We start from the raw sequence: 26658 nt of genomic DNA, 5'->3' as shown, positions 1-26658 counted from the left end.
TTGCGCATCACTTACAGGTTGTTCTGCAACATCGCTTCTACAGTTCTGTGAAAAATCATGGTCTTGGCTTAACTGTTGAATGTATACGATTGAGTTCAACATCTGATAATCTCTCCGAGGAACATTCGCTCCCTCCCTCGGGTGAGGTCAGAGTTGTTCCGGACTTATCAACCAAATGCAGACTCCCCTGGTACTAGTTGCAAATCTATGTATTATTTCTTGAAATATTTAAGGTTTTCTAATCTATCCTTTTGAATTTAAGCATAAGATTTAGCTTCAGTATGTTGTATGTTATCTTTTGTTAAATAGTTGTATAAATAATCCTAGTTCCATATGTATTAGGAATAGAACATGTACTATATATAGGGCTCATTGTATCATTGTTAATAAATCAATAAAATATTTTTCCGTGTATTATTTCTCACATCGTATCAGAGCGCGAGTGAGATACATCCGGGAAAGTGGGACAGTTGTCGTGCGTCAAATTCCGGCGGCTTTCTAGGGCTAATTTGCGCAAGATCAGTCTCTGTTAGTGTTGTGTGAAAACCAACACCACCACAGGGTCCCCAAGGCTTCCGCGACCAAATCCCAAAAAGAATTTCCGGCAACCGACTCCTCACTCGCTCTCACACGCCGATCAGATGTCAGGTTTTTCGGCGAGATCTACTTCACGTGCCGGCGCGTGTGGAGCCTTTTCCGGTCACCTTTTGAAAAAATTTCTTTGGAACAGTGCGGTCGCCTCCCTTTTCCGAGCCTACCCATACTATTTTATTTTTATTCCGATCACTTTGAAAATTTTCTGGCAACTACAGTAGTTTTCCGACAGGTACAATATTTTTCCGGACGACACTCACATGGAGAATCCATGGAAAGGAAATGTCAGGTCTAGTCACTGTGAGATAATTTAATTTACCAACCAGCCACATATATCTTCCAGGATTGCTAAGCGGCTCCCCCTGTCCTGGCAGAAGTTTAGAATTCGGATCCATCGGAGTGTCAACATATCTATAGCCTGTCATTCCTGTCCGCTCAAAAAAGTTTAAGGCATACTTTCGTTGTGAGATCACAATACCTGAGCTAGACTGAGCGACCTCAATACCCAAAAAAGTACAGGCAGACATGAAGGAATTTGAGAAGTTGATGCCAGTTTCTGCTAGTCTTAAAAAGCAACAAGAGCAGCGACAAAAGATGTTTCTAGTTATTACACTCGCTGGGCTTCCTAATGACCTTGATTTAGTGTTTGACAAGATTTTGGCTAGTCCGACCGTTCCTACAGTTGATGAACTATTCTCTCGATTACTTCGCCTTGCTGCAGCACCCAATCACATAATGATCTCATCACAGACAGCTGACACCTATGTTGTTGTATCCCAGACAGTGGAAAATCTGGTATCTTATGCTATGGAGAATATACGAGGAGGAGGTCGTTTTGGAAGGTCTCGACCCAAGTGTTCTTATTGTAATAGGTTTGGACACACCCGTGAGGTGTGTTACTCTTTGCATGGTCGACCACCTAAAAATGCTCATGTTGCTCAAACAGAGACTGCAGATAACCATAGGTTTTCTTTATCTGAATGGGAATATAGTGAGTTCCTTTAGTATCGAGCAAGTAAGCAGACACCTCCACAAGTAGCCTCTATTGCTCAGATTGATACTTCTGTTGCTGGTAATTTCTTTGCTTGTATTTCCCGGTCTACTATTCTTGGACCGTGGGTCATAGACTCAGGCGCCTCTGATCATATTTCTGGCAATAAGTCACTTTTGTCAAATATTGTTTATTCAGAGTCTCTTCCCTGTTTTACTTTCCAATGGAGTCCAAAACAAAAGCAAAAGGAGTTGGACAAGCTAATCCCTTATCCTCTGTCACTTTAGATTTTGTTCTTTATTGTCACGCCCCAAAATCGAGGAGCGCGATCGGCGTTCAACCGAGTGAACCCGACCGAGCAAGCCTGTTAGATTTCATTCTACCCAAACTCATCCACGAATAAAGATAATACATATTATCATTAATTAGACGAAAATGTGTTCATGTCTACAATACCAATTCATTTCCAATAGTTTCATCATTTTTAAAGTCTCAGATGGACAAGTAATACAACCACAACATAACATAATTTGTCTTTTCCCAGCACTAATACACAACCCACACTATGTCTACGGAGCCTCTATAGATAAAGAAGAGTACAATGATAATACCGGCAACAAAGCCCCGGCTATACCTCAAACAGAATACACAAAGTACAAAAGATTCATGACCCCGGGATGAAGTGGGGCTCACCAAATCAGCTGGGAAGAAGGTGTACTGCTATCACTGATCAATATCTCCTGCTGTGGAACCACCTCACTTGAGCTTCCTAACACTCTAAATGTTCCGGAATTCTTAGCAACTTCAATCTATTGTAGAAATATAACAAATTGAATCAAAATTAGGAAGATGATCATGGTTCGAGCTTATTTGAGTATTTTATCAAACACTAAGTGTGCATTAAGGTTCCAAGATTCTTTTATGGAGAATTCCATCATCCCACAACCCAATCTTTACCATTTTTAGCTCAACCATCTTCCTACACCCTTTGATACCACATGCATATAAAATAAACAACTCTCATGCCCAAAAATTATCTTTCTAGTTACCCATTTCCAGAAAATTTCGAAATTAGGGTTTAGGGTGTAGAATCTTACCTCTAGGATGAAGACCTAGTGAGCTTCCCTTCTTAATCTTCCAAAACTTGAGCAAGAATTGAAGAGCACCTTCTCACTCTAGGGCACTCTCTCTCACTCTAGAATATCAGATTATGTCTCAAAAATGGCCCAAAGAGTGTATTTAACGAAATAGGGTCGGGTTTAAAAACCCAAAAATATAGCTCCGGAACAAGGTATGTGATCGCATAACCGATATGCGGACCGCATATCGGTCGCATAATTGGTTACAAAATAGCCAAAAGAATTGTTTGTGTATGCGGTCACTATGCGGTCCGCATAACTGTTATGCGGTCGCATAATGCACCGCATAACAGTTATGCGATCGCATAGTCGACCACATAGTTGCTTCCAACTGACCCAATTAACTGCCTTACTCTGCGGCCATTATGCGGTTCGCAGAGTGGTTCTGCAGTCGCATAATGGACCGCAGAAATGCACTTTTTCGCCAAAAAAATTTTTTTACTTTCCGGTGTATTGTTCAACCTAAAAAGTCCGAGCCGCGGCGAGAAGAATTTCTACAACCCTCAAAACACTTAAGCCTAGTCCGACACCATGAAACATTATTTTCTTTGCAAACTTTACCGGGCTTTACACTTAAGTATTTCAAAATTTTTCGGGGTGTTACATTTATGTCCCTTGTTGTCCTTTTAATCTTGCATCGGTTAGTCGGTTGACTCGTTCCCTCCATTGTGGTATATACTTTATTGATGACTCTTTTGTTATGCAGGACCGCAGTACGGGACAGACGATTGGCACAAGGCCTTTACTACCTTGACTGACTCCAATCCTTCCATAACATATCCAGTTATAGATTTCCCACACCTAATTCACAAACGTTTAGGACATCCAAGTTTATCCAAGCTTCAAAAGATGATGCCTAGTCTATCTAGTTTGTCTATATTAAATTGTGAGTCGTGTCAACTCTAGAAACATACCCGAGCCACCTTTTTGCGTAATGTTGAGAGTAGTGCAGGGTCTGTTTTTTCTTTAGTTCATTTTGATATATGGGGTCCTAGTAAAGTCAGTTCAGCCTTAGGGTTTCGTTATTTTATTAGTTTCATAGATGATTACTCAATATGTACTTGGATTTTCATAATGAAAGATCGTTCTAAGTTGTTTTCTATATTTTAGAGTTTTTGTGCTGAAATAAAAAATCAGTTTGGTGTTTCTATTGACGTCTTTCGTAGTGATTATGCCTTAGAATATTTATCCTCCCAGTTTCAACCGTTTATGACTTCTCAAGAAATTATTCATCTAACATCTTGTCCGTATACCCCTCAGCAGAATGTGGCAGCAGAGAGAAAGAATAGATACCTCATTGAGACTTCTCGCACACTTCTAATTGAGTTTCATGTTCCACTGTGTTTTTGGGTGATGCAGTTCTCACAGCTTGTTATCTGATTAATCGGATGCCTTCATCTTCCATCCATAGTCAGACTCCGTATTCGGTATTGTTTCCTCAGTCACCCTTATACTATCTTCCCCTTGTATGTTTGGGAGCACATATTTCGTTCATAACTTTGCTCATGGAAAAGATAAATTAGCTCCTCGTGCTCTCAAGTGTGTCTTCCTTGATTATTCTCGTGTTCAAAAGGGATATCGTTGCTACTCATCTGATCTTTGTAGGTACCTTATGTCAGCCGATGTCACATTTTTTGAGTCTCGACCTTACTTTACCTCTTCTGAACACCTTGATATATCAAAGGTCTTACTTATACCAACTCTTGAGGAGTTTACTATAACTCCTTCTACATCTTCCGCCACAAAAGTCTTACCCATACTGACCATTGAGAAATCTAGTGTTGCTCCTCCTAGATCCTCGGCCAGAAGAATACCACTTTTGACTTATCATCGGCATCCACATCCAGCATCAGGCCCAGCTGATTCACGTCCTGCACCTGATCCTGCTCTTACTACAGACTTGTCTCATCCTAGTCAACCTATTGCACTTCGGAAAGGTATATGTACCACACATAATACTAATCCCCATTATGTCAGTTTAAGTTATCATTGTCTGTCATTACCCTATTATGCGTTTGTATCTTTTTTGTCCTCTATTTCCATCTCTAAGTCTACAAGTGAAGCATTGTCTCATCCAGGATGGCGACATGTTATGATTGACAGGATGTCTTCTTTACATACGGGATGTCTGTTGTTCGCCATTGGCCTCACTATCAGTTGGACATTAAGAATGCTTTTCTTAAAGTGATCTTGAGGATGAAGTTTATATGGAGCAACCACCTGGTTTTGTTGCTTAGGGGGAGTCTAGTGGTTTTGTATGTCGCCTGCGCCGGTCACTTTATTGTGTAAAGTAGTCTCCTCGAGCCTGGTTTGGTAAGTTCAGCACAGTTATCCAAGAGTTTAGCATGACTCGTAGTGAAGCTGATCACTCTGTGTTTTATCAGCATTCTGCTTCAAATCTCTGTATTTATCTGGTGGTTTTTGTTGACGATATTGTTATTACCGGCAATGATCAGTGGTATTATTAAGTTGAAGCAACATCTCTTTCAACACTTTTAGACTAAGGATCTAGGAAGATTAAAGTATTTTCTGGGTATTGAGATCGCTTAGTCTAGCTCAAGTATTGTGATCTAACAACGAAAGTTCGCCTTAGACATTCTTGAGTAGACAGGAATGACAGGCTGTATACCTGTTGACACTCCGATGGATCTGAATTCTAAACTTCTACCAGGACAAGGGAAGCCGCTTAGTGATCCTGCAAGATATAGGCGGCTGGTTGGTCAATTAAATTACCTCACAGTGACTAGACCTGACATTTCCTTTTCAGTGAGTGTTGTAAGTTAGTTTATGGATTCTCCCAGTGATAGTCATTGAGATGCAGTCGTCCGCATTTTTCGCTATGTAAAGTCAGCTCCAGGCAAAGGGTTATTGTTTGAGGATCGAGGCCGTGAGCAGATAGTTGGGTACTAAGATACTGATAGGGCGGGATCACCTTCTGATAGACGTTCTACGTCTGGATATTGTGTTTTGGTAGGAGGTAATTTTGTGTCTTGGAAGAGCAATAAACAGAATGTCGAGCAATGGTTATGGCAATATGTGAACTAGTTTGGATCAAACAGCTGCTCAAGGAGTTGAAATTTGGTGAAATCAGCCAGATGAAACTTGTGTGTGATAATCACCCTTCATATTGCGTCAAATCCGGTGTTCCATGAGAGAACTAAACACATTGAGATTGACTGTCATTTTGTCGGAGAAAAGATACTCTCTTTCAATTTTGTTAAATATTCTCTTACCCAGATCTAGGGAGGGCAGAACTTGAATAGGTGCACTTGCAAATTCCTGGGGAGAGGATATGTGGTAACGGGTTTTGAAAAGAATTCGATATTTTCAGTTTCATTAATGTTGTTGCTAGTTAAAGATCAGCTTCTTTCTTACAAGCTTTAATCTCAGTTTCTACTTCTCACACCGTGCACCTTCCAATGACAACTCCCATTAATTCTCTCACATCCACAATAAATTGATCATCCTTATTTCTTAGATGCAATAGTGGAAGCATATGGTGAGGGATTGTTGATATCTACTGTTCTCACTCTAGACTTTACCTTTGTGTACTCTGGATTTCTCGTTGTAAATCTTGGATATTAAGTTGCAACTCATTTTAACACTCTCCATCAAAATCAACTTCAGTTGTCGCTGCAATCATTCCAAGCAATTCCTAAAATTTTGCAAATATCATAATGTTTAAACTCTTGCTGAAAATATCTGCAACTTGCTATTTTATCATAATTAGCTTCTTTCCTATTTTTCTTTATCTCGATGAGAGTGAAAATGTACTTTCAAGTGCCACTACATCATTCATTACTTTATCTAAGTACCTCCTGATCTGCATAACCATGTATTTTTTCTACAACCATTTTTCTACTTGGTGTTCTGTTTCTCTTATGGAAAGTGAAACTATTAGCCATCTTTTTACTATACCATAAACTGCTGTTTACCCGACTTTTACTACAACATAAACTGCAGTTTACCTGACTCTAAACTCATTTTTCTGTAATTGATCTTTGAGTGTCATTTGGTTGATGGTATAATGGATAATAATCGAAGGATAAAATGCAGGTTCTTTTATTCCACATTGGTTGAATTTTTGATTATGGGATTAGTAATCCCAGGATTTTTGTTGGCAAATTTTGGACTCAGGTATTTACCCTGAGTGACCTCTGATTATTAACAATGATGAACCTCAAAAGAGAGAGTACAAGTAAGGAGGCCTAGGCCTTACATTACAAATTTTAGTGAGGTAAAGCACCTCTACTACTAGCTAGCATGTAAAAAATAAGAACTTGAATGAACTAAGTACTTTCTGATCATCAGAGAGTTTTTAACACACTTTGTGATGATATTACAAATGATAATGATACCAAAATGGTAAGCCCCTTCTTCTTTGCACTTATGAAAACTTCAAGAATTTGCAGTCTTGTAGCATTTTTGATTCTTCTTCCTCTTGTCCTCTTCCTCAAATCCATCCAATATCTCCTGATAATTCATTAATTCTTCTGGATCTATTGGACCTTATTGAAGTGGTGGTATAACCTGCCATGTTTGTTTTGCAAGTTTCATTGGTTGCCTTGTAGCAATCTCCTCAGTCACCAACTATGCTTTCTACCAAGATATTTCTTTTTATTTTTGTTGGATGCACTTCTTTGTTGCCCAGGAGAGATATCTCCATCTCTAACTACATTTGTTCTACTCTAACTACATTTGCAGAACATCTATCCAACGTGTCTTCTTCCTCATATACGTCCTCTCCTATTTCAACACCAAATGCTTCTGTTAGGTTAGGTCCTGACACTAAAGCACCTGGTTCAAACCATTTTGCCACCACACCAATAGTCTTTTTATTGGTCACCACTTTGCTAGGTGTGGAAGAAGTCACTAAAGCTTCAACAAGTTCCCTATCATGTACGGAAATATTTGAAGCAATCTGCAACTGCTTGCTTGATGTTAGAGTAGAAGAGCTTGTCCTAGCTGTTAAAGGAACAAAGGCAGGTGCTGTAGGACTTGAGCTACTTCTCCTAGGAGGTGAGTTAGCCTGCTCATCCTCTTCATCTACCATATCAGCCCATGTAGGAGCAACTGTCTCACCTTGTTGATCCTTGGAAACAAACCCTGCATCAATGGAATTTTCTTGATAGATCCCATCTTTAACAAAAAGAGCATCAAAAGTGTTTGGAAAACTAATGTCCTTTGAGGCATTAGGTCCAACACTTGGATCCTTCACAGTATGCAGGTCTTTATAACGACTTGGATAACCAATTCCAATAGTTGCAGCTTTCTTGCGTGTTACCACATTCCAATCACCATCACTGCCCCCATCACCTCCTTTGCCCAATTCCTTTGCATTCAGCATAGCCATTGAGCCATCGACAGTTCTAATAGTATAGCTAGTAGTTAAGAGTAAATCCTCAGCAGTACCAGGTAAATTGGGATCTGTAGTTTGTGGAGAAAAATAAAAAATTAAGAACCTGTCTTCACCCCTCCAAGTTCAAAATTAGGCTGTCCAGGCACACGTACAGTAGCTTGAACACCTATATCCAATTCCTGAGTAACATTCTTTTCTGCTGCAACATCCTGTGCAACTGTATCAGCAACTATCACTGCTTTATCATGGTCAAAAGGCCTGTTATCATTAGATCTTTGAGCATCATCTACGTTAGTCTCATCTTCAACTGTATCACCATGTACAACTTGCAGCACATTTGTATCTTGTACAAGTGTATTCATACCAGTATTGTCAAAGGCGCGCTTAAGCCCTAAAGCGAGGCTCAAAATACGTTGAACACTTCGCCTCGCTTTGTGGGCACTTTAGTGTCACATCAAAGCTCTAAAGCATACTTGTCCTTGCCAATGAGTGTAATCCTGAAAAGGCGACCTTAAACAATTGATATTTCACTTTATCGTGAATTATTTTTTCAATTTCTTTGTCTATATATTTATTATTCATGCTTATAATGATTAGTCTTGGACTACATGCATATTTTTACTTTTTCTAGCGTTGCGCCTTTTTTCATTAAATCCCACACTTTATTTGTACTTTGCGCTTAAAGCCCCAACGGACCTTAGAGCTTTTTTGCGCTTTTCGTCTTTGATAACACTGATTCGTACCAGTTTCAGATGGATTTGGTGGCACCATTTCAAGCTGCTTCAAACCACCATCTTGAACCTCTTTCACCTTCTCCAAATTCTCACCATTACAACTTTTAGCATTAATCTTTGTCTTCCTTTTTTCATCCAAAAATAGTTCTCAAATCACCTTGGTATTTCTTCATATTGGTTCCTTCATTCAAAGTTTCTCCATGATTGTGAACCCCTAAGGTTTCGTTTTCCAGTTGATTATCTTCTCTCTTATTCTTCTGTCATTAAACGACAAGAAACATCCTCATGACCTTGGCGTTTACAAAAAGTGCGATTAGTGGGAGATTATATAATACAAACTCTTTTTTATATGCCCGATATTCTTACCAGATTGTTCATCAATAAATTGTAGCCTTATGCGCTTGGGGTGTTTGTCCAGGTGATCAAGAACTACCTTAACCCTAGCTGTGCTAGGTCTTGTTTTTGCTTGTGTGGCTTTATCTATGGCAATTGCTGTTAAGTAGTTAGTCATGTATAGTGTCCCACATCTGGAAGTAGATGCCTATTATTATGTAATCAATGTATATAAATAGGCATTGTACAACACTTTAATTAAGCAATAATATTTTCTCCTGTGCTTTCTCACATGGTATCAGAGCATTAGTGAGAAAATATAAAATAGACTGAAAACATACAAAGACACTTAAAGTTGACACAATTTTTCATTTAGACACCTAAACTTAGGGGTGTTCCTATTAAGTACTTACACTGCTTGAAACTTGTTCCAATTAGGCACTTCTTGCTGAGTTGGCACATAGAGTGAGTTTCACCCACTATAGGCGCGTGAAGAGCCCAAAAAACAGATTGTTTGTTTTTTTTTTCTTTTTTTTTTCTTTCTTTCTTCTTCTTTCTTCTTCTTCTTTTCTCTCCACCATAACTTCCACCATTTCCTCCCCCACTTTCACTATTTTTGTGCCTCCACCATTGATTTAGCTCGAAAGTTTGAACCAAAAATCATCCCAGTTGATTGAAACTGAAGTGAGACCGTGTTCTTCATTTCAAATCGAAACACCATTAATGGGGTCTTTAAGAAAGCTTTAAGGTTTAAAATGGGTTACTTGATTTGATGAAAATTTGAGAAATTAATATTAGGATTTTCTTTGGGTCTTCGAGGGGAATCTTTAGCTGAAGTTATAACAAATTTGGAGGAGTTGCTCTTGAAATTTTGGATTAGAATTGTGGTTGGAACAAGAACACACATGAAGATAGTGAAGAACACCAAGAACACTATTTTCTATAACATCAATGTGTTATTTTTGTTTTATTGTTTTATTAATAATGTGTCCTTTTCTGATTGGGTGTAAATTAAGGTTTTTTTTTCTATTTGAGAATATTATTTTTATTTTGTTTACTAAATAGATTTTAAAATAGTTCTTTTTTTTAACTCAAAAATGATATATGTCCCTTTTTGCCACGTCCGCAGCGAGTGCATTGCACACACTTTATAAGTTTGGCTAATTGTGAAGGAGGTGCCTAATTGGAACAAGTTTCGGGTAGTGTAAGTACTTAATAGGAACACTCCTAAGCTTAGGTGTCTAAATAAAAAATTGTGCCAACTTTAAGTGTCTCCATATGTATTCAGCCTATAAAATATGTATTTGGTTTACACTAAATAAGATGGGACAAACTTTTATTTTCAATTTTAACCTTGGATGTTTTAAATGACTGAAAAACCTTGGAGAAGGACATCTTTTTCATGTTGGTGTTTTATCACGGAATTAGTTATCCCGAGATTGTTATTCCACCCTTAATGTGGGATATAAATAGTACCACAATTGTGATATAACTAATTACAAACTTATCTAAATCCTAACGGTCTCTGCTCTCTTCCTAGGGCACATCCTATGATGATTTGAGCCTTCTCCATGGCGGAAATGAGCTCTCCCTAGCTTCACATCTAAACCCTCGTCACAACCTGTAGCCAAAATCATACTAAAACATATTCAACCTATAGTCAACCCACGTTGCAGTTTACTTTCAAGGAACTGGAGGAGTATGCAATCGAGGAAGGACTTCAACAGGCTGTTATGATGAAACTATCTTATGGTGCGCCTGATTTGAAAGATCTTTGAGCCTTGATTACAAAAGAACTTGAGATTAAAGGTCATTGCTTGATAGGCCTCCATGCAAATCGACACTATTGATTCGTTGTGATCTTTACAAGGATACTTTGTGCACCGGGCTGCCCTTTTCTCTCAAAACAGGTTGGCTATCTATAACATAATGGTGAGCAACATCAGTTTTGTACTTTTCCATGGACTCAAAATTTCAACCCTAAAGAAGAAACTTCAAAATTGTGGTACGAGTGTCGTTTCCAGATGTGCTAACAAACTTCTTTGCTAGGAAACCTTTGTTGTCTATTGCATCGGTTGTGGATAAGCCAATTGTGAAAAAGCACGGGAGAAAAGATTATTGCTTAATTAAAGTGTTGTACGACGCCTATTTATATACAGTGATTACATAATAATAGGTATCTACTTCCCAATGTCGGACACTACATGACTAAGTACTTAACACTTCCCCTCAAGCCGGTGCATATAAATCATATGTATCGAACTTGTTATAGATGTAACTAATACGAGAACTAGTAAAAGACTTAGTGAAATATCTGCTAGCTGATCATTCGACTTTACAAACTTTGTAACAATATCTCCTGAGAGTATCTTTTCTCTGACAAAGTGACAGTCAATCTCAATGTGTTTAGTCCTCTCATGGAACACCGGATTTGACGCAACATGAATAGCAGCTTGATTATCACACACCGGTTCTATCTTGCTGATTTCTCCGAACTTCAACTCCTTGAGCAACTGCTTGACCCAAATTAGCTCACACGTTGCCATAGCCATGGCCCGATATTCAGCTTCGGCGCGAGATCGAGCAATTACATTCTGTTTCTTGCTCTTTCAAGATAACAAATTACATCCTACTATAACACAATACCTAGACGTAGAACGTCTATCAGAAGGTGATCCTACCCAATCAGCATCTATGTACCCAACAATCGGCTCGTGGCCTCGATCCTCGAATAGTAACCCTTTGCCTGGAGCTGACTTTATATACTGAAGAATGTGAACAGCTGCATCCCAGTGACTATCACAGGGAGAATCCATAAACTGACTTACAACACTCACCGGAAAAGAAATGTTAGGTCTAGTCACTGTGATGTAATTCAATTTGCCAACCAACCTCCTATATCTTGTAGGATCTCTAAGAGGCTCCCACTGACCAGGCAAAAGCTTAGCAATCGGATCCATAGGAGTGTCAATAGGTCTGCAGCCCATCATTCCAGTCTTCTCAAGAATGTCTAAGGCATATTTCCGCTATGAAATAACAATATCTGAGCTAGACTGAGCGACCTCAATACCTAGAAAATACTTCAATATGCCCAGATCCTTAGTCTGGAAGTGCTGAAAGAGATGTTGTTTCAGATTAGTAATGCCATCCTGATCATTGCCAGTAATAACAATATCATCAACATAAACCACTAGATAAATACACAGATTAGGAGCAGAATGCCGATAAAACACAGAGTGATCAGCTTCACTACGAATCATGCCGAACTCCTGAATAACTATGTTGAACTTACCAAACAAAGCTCGAGGGGACTGTTCAAACCATATAGTGACCTGCGAAATCGGCATACAAGACCACTAGACTCCCCTTGAGCAACAAAACCAGGTGGTTGCTCCATATAAACTTTTTCATCAAGATCACCGTGGAGAAAAGCATTCTTAATGTCTAACTAATAAAGAGGCCAATGACGTATAGTAGCCATGAACAAAAAAAGACGAACAGATGGTACTTTAGCCACGGGAGAAAAAGTGCCACTATAATCAAGCCCAAAAATCTAAGTGTATCCTTAAGCCGATCAACCTAGCCATCCGGGCCGACCTTGACTGCATAAATCCAACGACAACCAACACTAAACTTACCTGAAGGAAGAGTAACAAGCTCCCAAGTGCCACTCACATGTAAAGCAGACATATCATCAATCATAGCATGTCGCCATCCTAGATGAGATAGTGTATCACCTGTAGACTTAGGGATAGAAACAGTGGACAAAGATGATATAAAAGCATAATGAGGTGATGACAGATGATGATAACTTAAACCGACATAATGGGGATTAGGATTAAGTGTGGATCGTACACCTTTGAGGAGTGCAATTGGTTGACTAAGAGGAGACAAGTCCGCAGTAGGTGCATAATCTGATGCAGGACACGAATCACCTGGGCATGATGTTGGACGTGGACGACGATGATAAGTCAAGAATGGTGGAGCTGCAGAAGGTTGAACTTGACTAGGTGGTGGAACTGGAGCTATAGGTGGTGGAGCTACAACTGGAGCTGTAGGTGGTGGAGCTAGAGTTGTAAAGGAAGATGAATGGGATATAGTGACTAAATCTCCAAAAGATAAAACTGGTAGCACCTCAGAAATATCTAAGTGATTACCTGGACCTATGAAGTATGATGGGGTTTCAAAGAAGGTAACATCAGCAAACATAAGGTACCGCTGGAGATCAAAAGAATAGCATCGATACCCCTTATGCGTTCTCGAGTAACCAAGAAATACGCACTGAAAAGCGAAGTAGTAAAACACAACATTGTCACTAGCTACCCTAGACAAAAACCATACGTGGCCAGTCCCACAATGGTACGAAGTAAGTCAAGACTCAACTACATCCTAACCTACAACTCTAATACTCGACCTCCACATATTCCTATCAAGTGTCATGTCCTCGGAAATCTGGAGCCTCGCCATATCCTGTCTGATCACCTCTCCCCAATACTTCTTAGGCTGCCCTCTACCTCTTCTCGTGCCCTCCACAACCAGCCGCTCACACCTCCGTACCGGAGCATTTGGGCTTCTCCTTTGAACATGTCCGAACCATCTAAGCCTCGCTTCCCGCATCTTGTCATCAACGGGATATTCCGTATATCCCATTTTTAGCTCAATGAAGTTGAAGCTACCTCCAAAAAATTAAAGATTCTTTATGGATATTAGCTCAAAATATTCTGCTTGCTAAGTCCAATTTACTAGCTAGAGGCATTAATGTTAAAGCAGGGTGTCATTTTTGTGGCTTGACGGAAAATAGTGAACATGTATTCCTTGAACGTGGGGGTGGAGGGTGGGGGGAGGTTTGCGTGGCATGGCAGTATGAGTAGGATGTGGAAGGCATTAGTATGACTAGGTTTCTTAGTCGCGTTGTTAATGACTCTGATTCTCTGAAGGATCCGCAGACCTGTGAAGTCCTTTGGAAAATTTGGGCCATGAGATCTGAGTTTGTTTGGAATGGTAAACTTCTTCTTCTTACTTATGTGCTATCCAAAGCTCTGAAATTATTAAGTGAATGGTAGTTTGCCATGACTATAAGGAGGTTGAAAGATCTGGTGAGTGCTTCCACTCAGTTTGTGGGCCACTTCTTGGTCTAAGCCTCCACATGGGATTTAGAAATGCAATATAGATACAACTTGTCTTCCTTACTTCAGGTTGCTGTCAGTGACATGCTCTATCCATATACAAGACAATTAGACTCCCCTTGAGCGACAAAACCAGGTGGTTGCTCCATCTAAATTTCATTCTTAAGATCACCGTGGAGAAAAACATCCTTAATGTCCAATTTATAAAGAGGCCAATGACGAACAACCATGAATAGAAAAGGCGGACGTATGCTATTTTAGCCACATGAGAGAAAATATCATTGTAATCAAATCCAAATATCTGAGTATACCCTTTGGCAGCAAGGCATGACTTAAGCTGATCAATTTGGTCATCCGGGCCAAATTTGACTGCATGAACCTAGCAACAACCAACATTAGACTTACCTCAAGGAAGAGGGGTGAGCTCCCAAGTACCACTCGCATGCAAAGCAGACATCTCATCGGTCATTGCCCATTGTCATCCTGGATGAGATATAGTGCTTCACATGTAGACTTTTGGATGAAAAGCTACAAAAACAAAGGACAAACATGTACAAAAGTTTAATGGGATGATGACAGATGATAATAACTTAAACCGACTTAATAATGATTAGGATTAAGTGTGGATCGTATACCTTTCCGAAGTGTAATCGATGGACTAGGAGAAGACAAGTACGCAATAGGTGCAGAATCTGATGTAGGACCTGAATCATCCGGGCCTGACGCTAGACGTGGACAACGATGATAAGTCAAGAGTGATGGTCCCGTGGCCGGGGATGTAGGAGGAGCAGTAGTAGTCTCCTCAAAAGTAGGTGTTGGTAAGACCTCAAATATATCAAGACGATCAAAAGAATTAAAGTAAGATCAAGACTCAAACAATGTGACATCAGTTGACATAAGAAGATCAGGTGAGTAACAACAATGTCCCTTTTGAACCCGAGAATAACCAAGGAAGACATACTTGAGAGCACGAGGTGCTAATATCTTTCTAGGAGCTAAGTTATGAACAAAATATGTGCTCTCCAAAACACGAGGAGGAAGAAACTATAAGGGTGACTTAGGGAACAATATTGAATGTGGAATCTGATTCTCGATGGAAGATGAAGGCATCCGTTTAATCAAATAATAAGCTGTGAGAACTGCATCGCCCAAAAAACGCAACGAAACATGGGACTGAATAAGAAGTGTGTGAGCAATCTCAATGAGGTGCCTATTCTTTTTCTGTGCTACCCTATTTTGCTGAAAATTATATGGACAAGATGTCTGAGGAATAATTCCTTGAGAAGTCACAAACTACTGAAACTGCAAGGATAAGTATTCTAAGGCATTACTATTACGAAATGTGCAAATAGAAACAATAAATTGATTTTTTATTTCAGTATAAGAATTCTGGAATATAGAAAATAACTCAGAACGATATTTCACTAAAAAGAAAGTACTTCTTGAATAACCTCGATCCTTGAACATTAGTCCTTTGTGGTCCTAATAATACACAATATCCAGACGTAGAACGTTTATTAAAAGGCGATCCTGCCAAATCAGCATCTGTGTACCCCACAATCTGCTCATGACCTCGATCCTCGAACAATAGTCCTTTGCCTGGTGCTGATTTTATATATAGAAGAATTCGGACAACTGCATCCCAATGACTATCTCAGGGAAAATCCATAAACTGACTTACAACATTCACAGGAAAGGAAATATCAGGTCTGGTCACTATGAGGTAACTCAACTTACCAACGAGTCGCCTATATCTTGCAGGATTGCTAAGAGGCTCCCTCTGTCCTTGCAGAAATTTAGCATTCAGATCCATAAGAGTGTCAGTGGGTCTACAACCTGTCACTTCTGTCTTCTCAAAAATGTCTAAGCATACTTCTGCTGTGAAATAACACTACCAGAGCTAGATTGAGCGACCTCAGTACCTAGAAATTACTTCAATCTGCCCAGATCCTTGGTCTGGAAGTGCTGAAAGAGACGTTGCTTCAAACTAGTAATACCATCCTGATCATTCCCGGTAATAGCTATATCATCAATATACACCACCAAATATATTCACAAATTTTATGCAGAATGTTGATAAAATACTGAATGATCAGCTTCACCATGCATCATGCCAAACTCCTGAACAACTGTGCTAAACTTACCAAACCATGCTCGAGATGATTATTTCAAACCATAGAGTGACCGGTGCAACCGACATACAAGGCCACTAGACTCCCCTGAGCAACAACATCAGGTGGTTGCTACATATAAACTTCATCCTCAAGGTTACTGTGGAGAAAATGATTCTTAATATCCAACTGATAGAGAGGCCAATGGCGAACAACAATCATGGATAGAAAAAGGCGGACATATGCCATTTTAGCCACGGGAGAGAAAGTATCACTGTAATCAAGTCCAAATATCTGAGTATAACCTTTGGGGTCGAGGCTGGCTTTGAGGATTCCATACAATTTAAGCACATGATCAACAAATATAGTAGCAACACGAGAAGCATCATCACTCTTATGACAAGTTATATAATTAGCCATCATGGAAAATCTATCAATAACCACAAAGATGCAATCTCTATCTTTCCTAGTCGTAGGCAAGCCCAGATTTGTTAGTTGGCTTTCTTAAGGAGTTAATGCCGATATGCGACTTCCTGTAACCTTACACTGTGATAGTAAAGCTGCAATTGAGATAGTTGCAAATCCTATAGTTCATGAACAAACAAAACATATAGAGATTGATTATCGTTTTATACTGAAAACAAATTATCAATGAGTAGTCAGGACTGAGCAAATACTTCTAAGTTGAAACAGGTAGATTTACTAACAAAGGCACTGGGAATGGTCCAGCATGAAGTTCTTTTTACATGCTGGAAGCGATCAACTTGGTCTCTCTCCCCAGATATAGGGAGCATTGAAGAATAAATGATAATGTCTCAAGTTAGTTAGGTGATTTTTTTCCCGTTAATTAAATGAATATTACGGGTTACATCAGTTGAAGGTTATAATCACTTAGAGGTTCTTTTATTACTTGCCATTTTCTGGACACATGGGTATATATGAAACCTTTTGAACAAGGTTCAATACAATCAACTGAGCTGGTTCCGGATTCCCAAATTTCCTCAGGTTCTCTAATTTACTCTTTCAGCTAAACATTACAACTTAGAAACGTCCATTGTTAATCTTGTGAAATCTCATTCTTGACGACTTGCAGGGCGGACAGAAAATAGCATCAAACTAAATTATTTTGTAGTTGAGTAGTTTAAAGTTGAATACTCTCTGATGTCCAACTCTTTCATTGTTCTATTTTGTCTATGATTATGGACCTTGGTGTGGCGACTGTTCATTTAGGTCATCAAGTTTCTGTGTAACTTTAAACAATTTTGTCGTTTCCAGATTTCACATATTTGCAATCACGTTTGTGTGCACCCTTTGGTCCAGGGCAAGAAACCAGGAAATGGTCTTGGTTGACATGTTAACTGAACCTGGTAAAGCATGGCAATATTGTCCAAGAGATGTGCTTCGTAGATTCTCTAAGATGTTAGAAGACGAATTCGGCTTGGTATGTTATTAATGTCTATTGCTCAAGAGGTTTTTTTTAAAGCAAATTATACTACTAGGCGGGCTGCCTAGTAGCTATTTTATTAATTATAAAAAGAAAAAAAACCACAAAGGAAGAGTACAAGTAAGGGGGGCAAAAGCTAAAGTAGTGTTGTCTCTATGCCTTGGCTATATAATCATCCCTATGCACCTTCATTGCCTTATGATGGCAGCCTCATGATGTGGCTGCCGGCAAAGTCTCACGAAGGCGAATGATCTCATAGCTGTTTGGATTATTCCCAAAGGCATAGGACATATAGCAAACACTTACTGAGCTAGATGTTACCTTACAATTCCTATTGAGCCATGAACAAGAGTTGAAAGATATTATTTATCTTATTCTTATCTATATATTCATGTCATGAATATAGGCATTGAAGTTGAATTTCACCTTTTGAAGAGAGTGTTAAAGTATGTCAGGAAAGTTTCCCTGATATTTTATATTTGGAGTTTCTCTTCAATGATATATCTGTGTTTGGAGTTTCTAATCTGTAATTTATAACACAAAAAAGAAAAAATAAAATTGTACAGGTATGAAAAAGAAACATGGGTTGCAATTGACAGGACCTCTTACTGCTCTACAGCAGCAATAGATATTGCATCATCAGTGCTTGAAGAGGCTGTCGCTTCTTTGCAGTGCTTGAACATTATAGTCGAACAGGTTAGTGTCCATTTCCTTGAATGTTGGCTATTTTGCAGAGAGTACTGCAGCTATTAGGAAATTTTAGAGTGCATTCTCTTTTAAGTTGCATGGATAATTGACTATCATTTGAAGATCAATCAATCAATCAAACCCAGTGAAATCCCACAAGTGGGGTATGGAAAAGGTAGTGTGTATGCACATCTTACCCCTACCCTGTGGAGGTAGAGAGGTTGTTTCCGAAAGACCATCGACTCGAGAGGAAGAATAGAAAACAATCAAATATCAACAGTAAAAGCCAGAAAAATGATAACAACGATGTAAGAACCAGAAAAATAGATGGAAGAAAGCAATAACACTAGCCATAGCAACAAGCAGTAACCACGACAAGATCCGAGAAAACCGAAGAGGAAGATAGTAAGGAAACAACCATAATACTAGCAATCTAAGAATCGTGACAAGATATTAACAAACTAGCCCTAAACAACCCAATATGGATCAGAAAAATGCCCGACTACCTACTACCCTTTTATTCTAATTCTCGTCCTCCACACCCTGCTATCAAGGGCCTTGTTCTCAGTAAGTTGAAGTCGCGCCATGTCCTGCCTGATCACCCCTCCCCAATACTTTTTAGGTCGTTCTTTACCTCTTCTCAATCCCGCCAAAGCCAACTGTCCAAACCTCCTTACTGGGCATCTAGGCTTCTTCTCTTCACTTGCCCGAACCATCTTAGCCTCGCTTCTCGCATCTTGTCCTCTATGGAGGCCACACCCACCTTCGCCTGAATATTCTCATTCCTAACTTTATCCAACCAGTGTGCCCGCACATCCATCTCAACATCCTCATTTCAGCTAAGTTCATCTTCTGGATATGGGAGTTCTTGACTGGCCAGCACTCTGCACCATACAACATAGTCGGTCTAACCACCGCTTTGTAGAATTTACCTTTAAGTTTTGGTGGCACATTCTTATCACACAAGACGCCGGATGCTAACCTCCATTTCATCCACCCTGCCCCATTTCATCCACCCTGCCCCTATACGGTGTTTGACATTCTCATCAATCTCCCCATTCCCTTAGATAACTGACGATTGTTTAAAGAATTGTTTGGAATTAGGATATGGATAACAATCCTGATATAAAATGTGAATTAAGATAAGGATAACAATGCTGAGATAAAATGTGTTATCGTAGTGTTTGATTTAATTAAAATTTTGATCCTTCTTTATTTAAGCTCAATTCAAGTAAATCACGGCTTTGGTATTATGTTTTTATCACATTCAATGTGGGACAACAATCCCAGATTAGCTGACCTGGATAAAATGACCAAATATCAAATATGCTCTTCTAAATTTCCTTTCCCAAAGTCTTTTAAGAAGGCGAAGGTTAAAGTTGAAGATCAAATTTATCCAAGTTTATATCGTGTAAAACAAAACACATGTTTTATATTATATGTTGTATACCCCAATGTTTTTTTTTTTTGGTAATTTTGTATATCCCATTGTTAGTTCAATAAACCAACCATCTATCAAAAACTTATATCCACTAAATAATCCCATTATTATTTAATTTTGTACTAGAATCTCCACATTATAGCCCCAGTATAACTTGTTGGTGAACCAAATGATCACTATGAGTATAACTCAATTAAGGATTTGATGCAACAACGTTAATTAGTACTCACTCTGGTCCTAAACCAACGTTAATTAGAACCCTATTTCTTTTTAGTAGTTTGTTAAAACCTAAGTTTAAAAATAATTTAATTGAAGCTTCTCATTTTACACTTGATGACAAATTTTTATAGCGACAACAATATTATGATAAGTTTAAGACTGCAATTTTCATAAATATTGTAGCCATACAGATTTTCAACATGTTATAGCCCTACAAATGTTGTTCTCGCTACATCCTAATTTATGTAATTCAGTTTGAATTTCAAGATTCAAACGTCTTAATTTTGCCCGCAAATTCAGACATAGAATCTTTAAGTTTTTTGAGATAAATTTTACATATTTGGAAACTACATAAAAAGTACTAACAATTCAAAATATTTAAAAAGCATATGAAAAGATCGCGGTTAAAGAAAAACTTATTTGACTCTCGAAATCCGAACCGCATATTATAAATTAGACAAAGTGAGTAGCATATTTAAGACTACAAGTCTCAAAACTCTTTCTCTCTTTCTTTTTTAAACTTAGTGTTGATTAGCATGATTTAAGGAGATTTGGTTTAGGAGTGTTGATTAACATGATTTCAGGAGATTTGATTATATTTAGGAGTTCTGATTTTATTTTGATTTGATTTGATTTGATTTGGTAGCTGGAATGATTGTATAGATTTATTTTATTTTCCTTAATTAGCATTAGGAGCTTTGTATAAATTTCCTTGCCCATGGGATGTAAACACACACAGAAATACAAGAAGCCTTTTCTTCTTCTCAAAATCTACATGGTATCAGAGCCATTGCTGCCTTTTTGAGGTGAGTGATCTCTCTCGCAGTACTAGGGTTCCGTTTTTATCAAAGAGGTCGAGTTTTTCTCTTTCTTGGTGGCTTTTCGCAACACAAACTCCTTCTGGTTAGTTTTGTTTTTGAAATTTTCTTTTTTATTAGGGTCGCTGGAACATTCCGAGCCTATCCCTACCAGTTTTGATTTTTCTGTTCACCGGAGCTAAGGTTCGCTCGAGACAGATTTGGTTTCCAGCGAGGCAGATTATTTTTGAGCAATTTTCTTCAGATTTCCTTCTGATTGGGCAAGACAGAAATATGTAGACATTCAAGGAGACGGTTTCTGGAGAAATCTTGTCTTCGGATAAAATTCAGCTTCTCCGTCGCCTCCTAGCCAAACTTGACTCCGCCAATGTTTCCATATCCAATCATGTGTAATCATGTACTGCCTTTGTTGCTCATCTTAATTCTTGGATTGTTGATTCTAGTGCAAATAGACACATGATAGGCTCTTCTAAAGGCATTCAAAACTATTCTTCGTGCCCCAAAGTAGATAATGTTAAAATAACCAATGGTTTTTTAACACCTATCTCTCGAACATGTTCTGTCATTTGTACTCCTAATATTAAACTATCATTTGTGCTCATTTCCCTTAGTTCCCTGTCAATCTTTTATCTGTTAGTGCCATCACCAAAGCTCTAAACTGTAAAATTCAGTTCTTTCCCGATCATTGTGTTTTTTAGGGAAAAGGATTGGCAGTTGTAGATTACGTGTTGACTTGTATATATTAGATGGAATTCAAAACTCTAGTCAAGTCTTTTTTGGGGAAAGTAAGAATGTCAACCAAGAAATAATACAGCGTAAGGATGTCAACCAAGAAATAATACAGCGGCATAGACGGTTAGGACATCCATCATTCTTTGTTTTGAAGAATCTATATCCCGATTTATTTTCAAGGACTCGATTTGAATCTTTGTTCTGTGATGCGTGTGAATATGCCAAGCATACTAGAAACTATTATCCTGTGAGTAATAATAGAAGCACAACTCCATTAATGACTATTCATTATGATTTATGGGGTCCTACCCAAACTGTTTCTTTGTCTGATAATCGATAGTTTGTTACTTTCATTGATTGTTGCACTAGGATGACTTGGGTATATTTGTTAAAAGCCAAAAGTGAAGTTTTCTCTTGTTTTCAGTCATTTCATAAGATGATTTGTACTCTGGTTGATGCCAAAATAAAAATTTTGAGAACTGACAATGGCAGCGAATACATGGATAAAAGATTTGGTGCTTATTTGAAGTCCAATGGGATAGTCCATCAGACTAGTTATCCTTACACTAGTGCACAAAATGGGGCCACTGAAAGAAAAATAGGCATCTGTTAGAAGTAGCAAGATCTCTTATGCTCACTATGTATCTACCAAAACCTTACTGGGGGATGCTATTCTAGCGGCTGCCTATCTTATTAACAGAATGCCACTTAAACCCTTCAATTTTCAAAGTCATCTGGAAACATTAAAGGGTAAGAATGAATATATTGTTGCTCTAAAGGTCTTTGGGTGTGTTTGCTTTGTCCACACTAGAAATTCTAGGAAACTTGATCCTAGAGCTATAAAGTTTATTTTCCTTGGGTATTCTCCGACACATAAAGGTTACAAATGTTATCATCCTCCCTCTAGGAGATCTTTTGTTAGCATGAATGTTACCTTTCAAGAATCTGAGCCCTATTTCAGTATTACCTCATCACCTCTTCAGGAGGAGAGCAGTAAGGAGGAAGAGGTGAATCTACCTAGTTCCATTACTGGACTTCTTGATGACACTTTCATAGGGGAAAGTGAAATTGGAGAAAGAATTCAGGGGGAGACTATTGGGCGTTTGGATAGGCCTGATTTGAAAACTTACTCAAGGAGAAATAAAGCAGAAGAAGCCATCATGCAATCTAGCGAAGCTGAACCTTCTTCTACTGGTGAGTTATCTGCATTTCCTAATGAGTTAGATGTGCCTATTGCTCACAGAAAACGAGTCAGATCTTGCACCACCAAACATCCTTTATCTAACTTTGTCTCCTACAATTCTGTCTCCTTCCTATAGAGCCTTTGCCTTGTATATTTCTTCTGTGTCTATTCCCCAGAATTGGAGGAAAGCTTTTGCAGATCCTAAATGGAAGCAAGTTATGATTGAAGAAATGAAGGACTTATAAAAAAATAAGACTTGGGAACTTGTCACTTCACCACCAAACAAGAAGTTGGTTGGCTGCAAATGGGTCTTCACGGTGAAGCACAAAGCTGATGGCTCAATTGAAAGATTTAAAGCAAGATTGGTGGCTTAGGGATTCACTCAGACTTATGGAGTGGATTATCAAGAGACATTTGCTCCTGTTGCTAAGATGAACACTATTAAAATTCTTTTATCTTGTGCAGCTAATCTTGATTCGGACTTGCAACAGTTTGATGTAAAGAATACATTTCTTCACGGAGACTTAGAAGAAGAGGTGTATATGGAGATTCCTCCTGGATTTGATACTGCACAGAGTCAAGGAAAGCTATGCAGATTGAAGAAAGCCTTATATATACTGAAGCAAACACCCGGAGCTTGGTTTGATAGATTCAACAAAGCAATGATCTCCTTCGGTTACCAACAAAACAATGCTGATCACACCCTCTTCATAAGACATCAAACGGGTAAATTCACTCATCTCATAGTTTATGTTGATGACATAGTTATGACAAGAGATGACAAAGAGGAGATGACCCGATTGAAGAAGTTGTTGGCACATGAATTTAAGATAAGGATCTAGGAAAATTGTAGTACTTCTTGGGAATTGAGGTTGCTAGATCCAAAAGAGGAATCTTTATTTCTCAAAGGAAGTATATTATGGATCTCTTGAAAGAAACCGGTATGACAGGCTGCAGACCCGCAGAATCGCCAATTGAAAGCAATCACAAGTTACAAAGTGGAGTTGGAGAATCAATTGATAAGGAGCGATATCAGAGGTTGGTCGGAAGACTCATTTATCTCTCCCACACTAGACCAACCATAGCCTATTCAGTTAGCTTGGTGAGTCAGTTCATGCATGATCCCCAAATCCTCATATGCAAGATGTCTTTCACATTTTGCTGTATCTGAAGTCTGCTCCAGGGAAAGGTCTACTTTTCTCCAAATATGATCACCTCCAAATAGAAGCCTTTACAGGCGCGGATTGGGCTAGATCTATAGATGACAGAAGATCAACATCCGGTTACTGTACGCTCGTTGGAGGAAACTTGGTTACTTGGAGAAACAAGAAGCAAAGTATAGTTGCTAGATCAAGTGCGGAGGCAGAATATAGAGCTATGGCCCAGGGTGTTAGCGAACTACTTTGGCTACAAAAGCTACTACAGGAATTGAGACTATCTGAAAAAGGAAAACTTTCCTTGTACTGTGACAATAAGGATGCCATCGGTATAGACACCTAACCTATGTATTAAATGTGTCTATTAAGTACCTCATACAAATGTGGCACAAGGGGTGATTCTCACTTGCCACTACGTGCGTGAATCACTCAATTATTTTTCTCTCTCTCTTCCCTAATTTCCTCAAACGATCCCCTCCATCATCATCTCAATTGTTTTTCCTCTTTATGTATGAGGGACCTTACGAGATTATTCTTTGGCCCAAATACACAGGCAACCCATCATGAATTTTTATTTAGACACCTCAACTGAGGCAGCAACTTATTAGACACCTAACCTATGTAATAAATGTGTCTATTAAGCACCTCATACAAATGTGGCATAAGGGGCGATTCTCACTTGCCACTACGCGTGTGAATCACTCAATTGTTTTTCTCTCTCTTCCCTAATTTCTTCAACAGAACCCCTCCATCATCATCTTCCCCTTCATGACTACTCACTAGTCATCTACTACACTACTGCTATGAACTGAGAAATAATAGTGAAATAGAGTAGGTGAATTGTGACTTGTTATTTTCTCTTTTGTTGAAGAAAGAACTGAAAAGAAAGGTTCTTCCTTGAACAATTTTTGTGCCAGAGAAAATGGATTAGAGCTACTCGATCCCTTCAGCTCTTTAAAAGAATGAAATCAGGTTTGGAATCTGTATCTCCGTCGAAAACTACGAAATAAATCCTTTGCATGATTTCTGTGTGCTACTTGATGAATACCACCAATAGGTCACCAGCTTTTGAAGGCGACACTGACCGGCAAAACACCATCCCCATTTTTTTTATCCTTACTTTTATCTGCCCATTGCTCATAAGATTAGTCAAAAAATTCAAGTTGATGCAAGACCCTTCTTACAAAAACTGGGGACAAAAATACATAACACAAACTGTCAACCCCCAATAGCCCATGTGCTGATAAGGCCAGTTTAAAGACATAACAAGTTTATGCTAACATCTGTTATGGATCCCTTTGCCTCATTTTTAAAATACTGACAAAAAAAAAAAGCTATCAAATTGAAATTCCTTTGTTTCGGAAGCATGAGAATTATTTCATCCTTTAATTTATGTTTTATGGAAGAAGATGATACATGGGTGGGAGATGATGAGGGGAGGGTGTGCTGGAGAAGGGGCATTTTCTGGCACTTAGTGACAGCCCCGACAATGCCTCAGTGGCGGTGTTAGTGGCGAGGAAAGAATATGATGAAAAGAAGGGTTATGAAATATTTTCCTTTTTTGTCTTTTTTTTTTCAAATTTCTGACATGTCTCTTTTTGTTTTGGCTGATATGTAATCTTTTTATTGGTTGTACTTGCCATGTCAAAGAGTTGTAAGAAAGTGAGATTCATGCATTTAGTGCTGGTTTGGAATTGTAAAATTTGTGTTTAATACAATAACAACAACAACAACAACATACCCAATATTATCTCACACCGTGGGGTCTGGGGAGAGTAGTGTGTACGCAAGCCTTACCCCTACCTTGTGAGGGTAGAAAGGTTGTTTCCAATAGACCCTCGGCTCAGGAAAGCATAAGCACCAGACAAGAAGAGACAATACCAAAACGCCATATAAAAACAGAATAAAAACAACAAGACAGTAAGGTGATCAACAATGAAAGAAAATAACGGTTAGTCATAAAAACCTACTACCAACAGAAAGCGAGACTGCGTGCCAATACTACTGTTATGAACACTCTAGATTACCTACTCTACTACCCTAATCCTCGATCTTCATACCTTCCTATCAAGGGTCATGTCCTCGGTCAGCTGAAGTTACGCCATGTCTTGCCTAATCACCTCTCCCCACCTCTTCTTCGGCCTACCTCTACCTCTCCGTAAATCCTCCAATGTCAACCTCTCACACCTCCTCATCGGGGCGTTTGTGTTCCTCCTCATCACACGATCAAACCACTTAAGCCGTGCTTCCCGCATCTTATCCTCAATAGAGGTCACACCCACCTTGTCGCGAATAACCTCGTTTCTGATCCTATCTAACTTCGTGTGCCCACACATCCATCCGAACACCCTCATCTCTGCTACCTTTATTTTCTGGACATGAGCGATCTTGACTTGCTAACACTCAGTGTCTCAGCCCCATACAACACCGTTGGTCTAACCACCACTCTGTAGAACTTACCCTTAAGTTTCTGTGGTACCTTCTTGTCATACAAAACACCGGAAGCGAGTCTCCATTTCATCCATCCCACCCCAATACGATGTGCAACATCTTCATCAATCTCCCCATCTCCCTGAATAATAGACCCGGT

General features: G+C 38.9%; 1 protein-coding gene across 1 annotated transcript in view; it reads left to right on the top strand.

The window, feature by feature from the left end:
- LOC107761247 (protein fluG-like) overlaps positions 1 to 26658 on the top strand; it is a 53299-nt gene that overhangs the window by 6703 nt on the left and 19938 nt on the right. The window contains exons 11-14 of the mRNA XM_075238995.1: positions 18 to 190; positions 17708 to 17828; positions 18225 to 18277; positions 18398 to 18527. Of these exons, the coding sequence (XP_075095096.1) occupies positions 18 to 190; positions 17708 to 17828; positions 18225 to 18277; positions 18398 to 18527 (477 nt within the window). The remainder of the gene's footprint in view (positions 1 to 17; positions 191 to 17707; positions 17829 to 18224; positions 18278 to 18397; positions 18528 to 26658) is intronic.

Source organism: Nicotiana tabacum, chromosome 19 (genome assembly GCF_000715075.1).
Source record: "Nicotiana tabacum cultivar K326 chromosome 19, ASM71507v2, whole genome shotgun sequence".
NCBI lineage: Eukaryota > Viridiplantae > Streptophyta > Magnoliopsida > Solanales > Solanaceae > Nicotiana > Nicotiana tabacum.
This window is presented reverse-complemented; position numbering and strand designations above follow the sequence as displayed.